Source organism: Oncorhynchus gorbuscha, linkage group LG18 (assembly GCF_021184085.1).
Source record: "Oncorhynchus gorbuscha isolate QuinsamMale2020 ecotype Even-year linkage group LG18, OgorEven_v1.0, whole genome shotgun sequence".
Classification (NCBI taxonomy): Eukaryota; Metazoa; Chordata; class Actinopteri; order Salmoniformes; family Salmonidae; genus Oncorhynchus; species Oncorhynchus gorbuscha.
The window spans coordinates 70089946-70097833 of NC_060190.1; the positions used below are offsets into that span (position 1 = coordinate 70089946).

General features: G+C 41.9%; 2 protein-coding genes across 2 annotated transcripts; both read right to left on the reverse strand.

Moving 5' to 3' along the window:
- Positions 1-367: 367 nt before the first annotated feature.
- LOC124003021 (zinc finger protein 454-like) lies at positions 368-2021 on the reverse strand. The gene is made up of 2 exons (XM_046310946.1): positions 1727-2021; positions 368-1298 (listed from the first exon to the last, which is right to left on the reverse strand). The coding sequence occupies exons 1-2, from the start codon at positions 1917-1919 to the stop codon at positions 487-489; spliced, it is 1005 nt and encodes a 334-aa protein (XP_046166902.1). The 5' UTR covers positions 1920-2021; the 3' UTR covers positions 368-486.
- Positions 2022-2548: 527 nt separating this feature from the next.
- Positions 2549-7478, reverse strand: LOC124003019 (zinc finger protein 37-like). The gene is made up of 2 exons (XM_046310944.1): positions 6850-7478; positions 2549-6482 (listed from the first exon to the last, which is right to left on the reverse strand). The coding sequence occupies exons 1-2, from the start codon at positions 7040-7042 to the stop codon at positions 4585-4587; spliced, it is 2091 nt and encodes a 696-aa protein (XP_046166900.1). The 5' UTR covers positions 7043-7478; the 3' UTR covers positions 2549-4584.
- Positions 7479-7888: the final 410 nt, after the last annotated feature.

The window sequence follows — 7888 nt, forward strand, 5'->3', positions numbered from 1 at the left end:
GGTCGACCTAGAATGAAACTCAATTTCTTTGCTGTTAGTTCTCCCTAGTAAGCATGTTACTTCTGCGCGTCACAGAAGGCTGTATGACATTCCTACCTCCGCAGCGAGGAAAAACATCCTCTTGCAGTGGATTAGTGACATCTATTCAAGGTTGGCACATGCAAACACCTCTTATCCCTTGGGTTTTGTTATTCCAATGTAAAATGGGCTTTTTTTAGACCCACAGACTTGTATTTTTTTCAATAAATAACATTAGTAGACTTGAACATGTATGTTGGTCTTCAATCATTTTGTTTGAATAATAGATGGATGACAGAGGCTCCTAACTATCTATAGCTTCATAAAATGAGAACACTTGTTGTTTAGTAAATGGTCAACACATTTATTCCTTCAAATATTGACCCATACTTTATTAAATTAAAAGGGCATTACTTAAGTGTGCCATATAAATAGAAGGCTACTTTTCAGACAGACTTTCTCCGCAGGTCACTTGTACGTTCTTTTTTTCTTGTGAATGTGCAGCATGTGATTCGTAAGGGCATTTGTACGACTGAAGCACTTGCCACAATCATGACAGCAAAACGGTTTCTCCCCAGTGTGTATCCTCATGTGCTCCGTCAGGGCTCCTTTCAGTTTAAAGCATCTTCCACAAACATGGCACCGGTGTGGCCTTTCCCCTGTGTGAAGTTTCAGGTGTGTCTTTAAAGTGCCGACCGCAACAAAGCCTTTGTTACATAAAGGACATGTAAATGGTTTCTCTCCTGCATGACCCATCATGTGCACGATAAGACTTTTTTCCCTCTTGAGGAATTTGCCACACACATTGCACTGAAATGGTTTGTCTGATTCTGCATTGCCAATTAGCTGATTCATATTTAATGTGCTCACGGAGCTGTAAGGGGTTACTACAGAGAGGGTTTGAGAGTCACTGGTTGGTTCTGATACTCTGTAATCCTCTTCATCGGGTTCTATTTTGATCTCTTCAATTGTGCTGGTAGGTAGTGAGTCCCTCTCTCTGTTCTCTACAGTTTGTATGTGGTAAAGTTGGGAGGACTTATGTGGGTCATCCTGATCACAGTCACTTTTCACAAAGGGAGGAGAACATGTTAGAATGTTGGTATCAGACTCCAGCCCCTGAAGCTGCTCTTCCTCGTGATTGGTCCTGAGTTCTTCCTGTTCTTCTTTAATCTGTGTGGGGTCTGAGTCCTCCTGCCCCAGACCAGGGGTCCACTCCTGCTCACAGTGCTGCTGCTCAAGGGGGACCTCCTCAGGGACAGTGAGAATGAGCTGCTGGGTATCTGGCAGAAAGGACAGAGGATGAAAGAGTTGTCTAGATCTCCATATTCATAGTGGTGACAAGACGAGATGTAATCTGTCCAAGTATTAGGCACTAACAGTTTAAAATATTTACTGTGATTATAAATGAATGGGTGTTGTAAAAATTCTAGAGGCTTGCACAGATTATTTAATCAGCCAACAGTATTCGCATGCCATGGTAACTTTATTGCAGTCGATCTGTGCGTCTCAGAAAAGTAGTAGTAGTATATTTGCTTCCTGAGATATTACACTAGCATGTGCTTCCTTCCCGCAAGGTGATATCAGATAATCGTGCACAGCGCGACACCAATACAGTCTACCTGGAACGCAATCAATGTGTAATTTATTGAATTGTGTAGCATAATTAATAACTAGGCCTATCTGCAATGGTAGGTAGGTGGCAACAAACCTGCTTTATGTAACTTTATCTTCGGTTGGGTAACGATGTGCAGTTGCCTTCGTAGACGATCGATCTCCTCCTTTGAACGGGAGATTTCTTCCTGGTACTCCGTTATCGTTTTTTCCACTGCCCCAAATATCTCAACAGCCGCTGCAGTTAATCGCTCGGTGAGAAACGTATTCAACAGCTGCAGTTTGGACATTTTCAGATAGATTAATGCTCTTAATCCACAGAATCAACTATATTTATTGCATTTCTTCTCTCAAATGCAAATAAACGTATACACATGCGCAGCCTCTATAGCTCTTGCCCTGGGAAGTTATTGACTGTGAAGAACAGCTCGCTACATTACCGCCACCTGCTGTGCAGTATGACTGATTTAGAGTGAATAATTATTTAATCTTTTTGACCAGAACATTTGACACATTAAACTCCAACAGTAGGCTATGTGAGCCACAGGATATCATAATAGCCAAGTTCATTATGCATAAAATGAAGTTAATAAGAAACAAACCTAGATGATTGAAGTGGTATGTCTCCTCCATGGTCTCTCATAATACTGAAGTCAAAAAATGTATGTCTCCACTATAGCCTCTGCAGTGACAGTAATTATCAGATGGTTTGCTATGCAAACCCGCCGGAGCACGGAGAATATCTTATTAAACACGCATTTCCTATTTGAAATTATTTGCCGACCGGCTACCTGGTCCACAACGATTTTCATCATTCATGGACTACGCACCTTGTACTATCATCCTAGAAATGCACATTGCTCTTTGCACATCATATGCACCACTCTTTTTCAGAAACATATTTTCCCCACCGCACATCATCCTGTAAGTTATTTTTTTATTCATACATCTTTACATACATAGTGTACACTGTGTACAAAACATTAGGAACACATCCTCTTTCCACGACAGACTGACCAGGTGAAAACTATGATCCCTTATTGATGTCACCCGTTAAATCTACCTCAATCAATATAAATGATGGGAGACCGGTTAAAGTATTTTTAAGCCTTGAGACATGGATAGTGTGTGGGCCATTCAGAGGGTGAATGGGCAAGACAAACTATTGAGGAAAGGGGGATATCAAGTCAGTTGAACAACTGAAATATGCCGTCCGCATTTAACGCAACCCCTTTCGGTGCTTTTGCACAGGGTGTGCCAAGAACTGCAACGCTGCTGGTTTTTTTCAAACTCAACCGTTTCTGGTATGTATCAAGAATGGCCCACCACCCAAAGGACAGTCATCCAACTTGACACAACTGTGAGAAGCATTGGAGTCAACATGGGCCAGCATCCTTGTGGAATGCTTTCTACACCTCGTAGTCCATGCTCCAACAAATTGAGGCTGTTCTTAGGGCAAAAGGGGATGCAACATTATTAAGGTGTTCCTAATGTTTTGTACAATTAGTGTTTAATGTAGCCTGTAGTTGTTCAATTGGAGTGCATATCATATGTGGATTTGTGTAAACTCTGCTTCTATTATGCTGTCTGTTTATCATCGTCTGTTTACTGTGGCAGCACTATTTCACCAAGTCAAATTCCTTTCAAATGCAAATGTATTTGGGGAATAAAGGTGATTCTGATCGATGATATCTATGGATGTTGTGTGTGCGCAAAGGTTGCAAACTCAAGGAGTAGGCTATTTCAAGAACAAAAATTTACATTTTTAATGAATGGTAAACGTAATGGACAAATATTCATAGGTTTCACACAAAATGATGTTAGGTCAAACAAAAAGCTACACATTTAATTTGGGTGTCAAGCTAAGGAAGTCCATTACAATAAATGACAAAACATGTACACAATTCTTTGTTATTGCTGCAACAAATACTTTCATAAGATGAAATCAAGCCGATACCGATGATATAGTATTACATAGATCAGCACTGAGTGGAGGACAGCTCAAAATAATGGCTAGAACGGAGTGACTGGAATGGTGTGAAGCACGTGGAAACCCTATATTTGATACCATTCCACCGATTCTGCTACAGCCATTACCATAAGCCCGTCTTCCCCAATTAAGGTGCCACCAACCTCCTGTGATATAGATGCATTAATATCAAACGCATTAGCCTTAAAGGGATAGTTCACCCAAATTGGTTTCCTTACCCTGTAAGCAGTCTATGGACGTATGACCTTTTCCACATGCTAACGTTTTAGTGTTTGTGGCGCAAATCCCATTCAAGTCATGCTACCGATATTAGCATTTTTCACGCATCATGTCCAAATCATCCGAAAGTATCTGAAATGGATTGTGATCCTCAGTCACAAATAAATCAGTCCCATGACTAATGGGATTTGTGCCACAAATGCTAAAACGTTAGCATGTGAAAACAGTGCCAAGGAAACTAAACCAAAACGTGGATTGCCATTATACCTTGTCCATAGACTACTTACAGGGTAAGGAAACTAATGTAATTTGGTTGAACTAACCCTTTAATCAAACAAAATAAGTTTTGCTAATAGAAGAGAATGACTAAATTGTGACATTTGATAAATTAGCTGGGACTGTTGCTTCTGCCTTAAAATCCACTCAAACTACAAACTTGTCAACAATTTTCTGCATGTTTATTCATGCATACCCTAAATTGATTCTACCAAGTCGTCCTCTAAGGTTCCTAATGGTATATAGAGTACAATGTGCTCTCAAACTAGGTTCTAACCTCACATTTTCCCCTCTAACCTCACATTTTCCCCACACAGGTCACTTTCAACTTTTTGAACTGTGGTGGTGTATTGTCAATGTTTCACACCAGAAAAAGACAAAAATAAATTCACAATGAACAGAGGAGTTTTTACTCTAAGTGCTCTTCTCGTTCTCTCACGACTCCCATTTGATTGAATAATTTACCACAGTCACTGAACCGGTTGTTTCTCTGCCGTGTGTTTCATAATGTGGCTAGCCAAGTACGCCTTCTGAGTGAAGGATTTGTCACAAACATTGCACTTATATCTTTTCTCCCCCGTGTGTGTCCTCATATGAATTTTCAGGTCTGCATTCAAAGAGAAACATTTGCCACATTCTTCGCACCTGCATGGTTTCTCCCCTGTGTGTCTTATCATATGGGTGGTCAGATTTCCCTTCAGACCAAAGCATTTGCCACATTCAGGGCAGGGATATGGTTTCTCCCCTGTATGGGTCCTCATATGTTCTGCCAGTTTTTCCTTCCGACTGAAGCTTTTCCCGCAATCGTTGCACTGATAGGGTTTCTCTCCTGTGTGAATTTCCTGGTGGCGACTTAGATGAGTCGTTGATGAGAAACATTTTCCACATGAAGTGCACTTAAATGGCCTCTCCCCTGTGTGAGTCTTCTCATGGTCTTCCAGGGATTTTCTCACAGTGAAGCCTTTCCCACAGTGTTTGCACTGAAATGGCTTCTCCCCTGTATGGATCCTCATATGCACTTTCAGATTTGAACTACAAGTGAAGACTTTAGCACAGGCGTGGCAGAAATGCTTCACTCCCATGTGGGTTTGCAGATGCTTCACCATACTATCTGTGGACCTAAAATCTTTCCCACAAACCCCACAAAGATGGTATTTATCCTTTAAATGAATTTTTTGCACATGACTAACAAGATAAGTCATGAAAACAAAAGACTTCCCACACATCTTGCAACAATGAGGAGCCGTATGGTTTTTATTGGCTGATGTTACCTTGGGTAACTTGGAGATTTTCCTGACTCCACCACTGGTAAGATAACTTTGTCTTTTCTTGTGGGGTAACTTTTTAGTTTTCCTCGCTTCAACACTGGCAGGAGAGTTTTGTTCTTTCTTGACCCGTGCTCTCAATGTCCGAACTAACCCCAGTGCTGACCGTAGTCCTCCAGTCTCCTCTCCTCTTATACGTGATGACTTTGAAGTTCTCCTGCCTACTGCACTGGTATTGGGGCTTTGCACTGTCTTGAGGGGTGACTTGGTAGTCTTCCTGCCTCCATCACTGGTATTGGGGCTTTGCACTGTCTTGAGGGGTAACTTGGTAGTCTTCCTGCCTACTGCACTGGTATCAGGGCTTTGCACAGTCTTTAGGGGCAACTTGGTAGTCTTCCTGCCTACTACACTGGTATCTGGGCTTTGCACTGTCTTGAGGGGTAACTTGGTCGTCTTCCTGCCTACTACACTGGTATCTGGGCTTTGCACTGCCTTCAGGGGCAACTTGGTTGTCTTCTTGCCTCCATCAATGGTATCTTGGCTTTGCACTGTCTTGAGGGGTAACTTGGTAGTCTTCCTGCTTACTGCACTGGCATGGGAGCTTTGTACTTTCTTGTGGGGTAATTTTTTGGTTCTACGGCCTCCAACACTTGCTTGCATACTGGTTGTCCGTATTAACCCCAATGCTGACAGTAGTCCTCCACTCGCCACTACATCAACACTTCCACTGGTGTTGTTCTGAGCTGCAGGGGATCCTGGATTTTCTACAGAGAGGGACTGGAAGTCACTGGTTGTTAATGATGCCCCATTTCTCTCCCCCTCCGGTTCGGCGTCCATCTCTTCAGTTGTGTTGGTGGTCGGTGAAGGCTGGGGTGGGTCCTGATCATAGTCACTTTCCACACAGGGAGGAGTAAATATGAACTCTATGTCGGGCTCTAGTCCTTGATACTGCTGCTCCTCCTGACTGGTCCTGACCTCCTCTTCCCCTTCAATGTGTGTGGGCTCTGGCTCCTCCTGGCCTAGACTGGGGCTCCACTCATGCTCACAGTGCCGCTTCTCAGGGGGAACCTCCTCTGGGACAGGGAGAGTAAATTGCCTGGCATCTGGGGGGGGGTAAATTATATGAACATTCAGTTTGTGGCAGAAATAAATGTTTATATATTTCATTACATTTGTTTACAGTTGTTGGCTGCCTGGCTGCAACAATTGTATTTGCAACAACTCTAGCCATGCCATTGATCTAGTAACGTTAGTGATAAAGAAATGAAAAGCCCGCACACGTAATAGCTAGCTAGCTAGTCGCTCCCCAGTGCGTTACCGCACCCAAAAACACTGGGGAGCTACTACCGGGTGCGGGACTTTCAATCATTTATCTATATAATTGTTTAGCCCAGCAACGTTAATCTAGTTTAGGATGTGCACATCAACCTCCTATTTTTTATAGTCTAGTTAGCAGTGGCCACTACTAACCTGATTTATGTAACTTTAAGTCGGGTTTCAAAGCCAAATCCAGAAGCCTCTGTAGACGTTCGATCTCCTCCTTTGAACTGGCAATTTCTTCCTGGAACTCGGTTATTGTTTTTTCCACTGCTCCAAATATCTCAACAGTTGCCTCCGTCAAGCGCTGTGAGAGAAACACGTTCAACAACTGTAGTTTGGACATTTTGAGGGAAATTAAAGTGAATACGTTTATGCTTTTCTGCTCACTCCGTAGCCCTGCTCAAACAAAGATGGCGGAAGTGAAACCACAAGGGCGGCCAGAGTGACGAACCAAAGATTGAAACTCCGTGGACGACCTACTCTGCATTTAGTCACGTGGTATACAAAGAGTGACGATCTTGCGGTACCGAAACCCTACCAACAGAGGGCTTTAAGCGCAAGAGCAAATTAATGTTGGTCAATTTTTCACAGAAAACAAAACATTTATAGACACGAGCCCTCATTCGAAGTAACAAAATGTCACGACACTGTATCTAGGTTTCCATCCAACTAGCGACAGGTTTTCCCACTAGTGGTGTTTCCACCAAACGGATTTAGTGCCGAAAAAAATCAGTGCGTGATGACATGCTACTTTTTTTGTGAACTCTCTCTCGCTTAACTTTTCATGTACCAAGTACATATCTAAAGTTCATGTGTTTCCATCACATTTTCCTATAGTTCTGTCAAAAACTGTTGTGTTAAAAAGCCAAGTGCCTACTCTGGTTTTAGAACTTGCGATGTAGAAATCATGGACATGAAAAATAAAGATAAGAATGTAAACATATTTTCGAGTACGAGTGTATTAATGGATGTTGAAATCAAAAACCAAAACAATTGAAAGCAAAATGTATAGAATTGTAAACAAAAATAAGACATCAAAAGCTAAACTTGTAATCAACTAATTTTAAAGCGAGAGCAAAACTCTGACAAATTAATTAAAAAATATATTTGAACATGATAGACATGTTTTTTTTTACCAAGTTAAGTGGATGATCTGACGTCATCAATATGCGCCAAATCTTCCCCCATG

Bases quoted from the DNA above. Each gene is read 5' to 3' on its own strand.
- LOC124003021 (XM_046310946.1), bottom strand. From the start codon at position 1,919: ATGTCCAAACTGCAGCTGTTGAATACGTTTCTCACCGAGCGATTAACT. The intron at 1,299-1,726 runs GTTTGTTGCCAC...CCTTTCTGCCAG, and splicing joins GATAAAGTTACATAAAGCAG to ATACCCAGCAGCTCATTCTC.
- LOC124003019 (XM_046310944.1), bottom strand. From the start codon at position 7,042: ATGTCCAAACTACAGTTGTTGAACGTGTTTCTCTCACAGCGCTTGACG. The intron at 6,483-6,849 runs GTTAGTAGTGGC...ACCCCCCCCCAG, and splicing joins CTTAAAGTTACATAAATCAG to ATGCCAGGCAATTTACTCTC.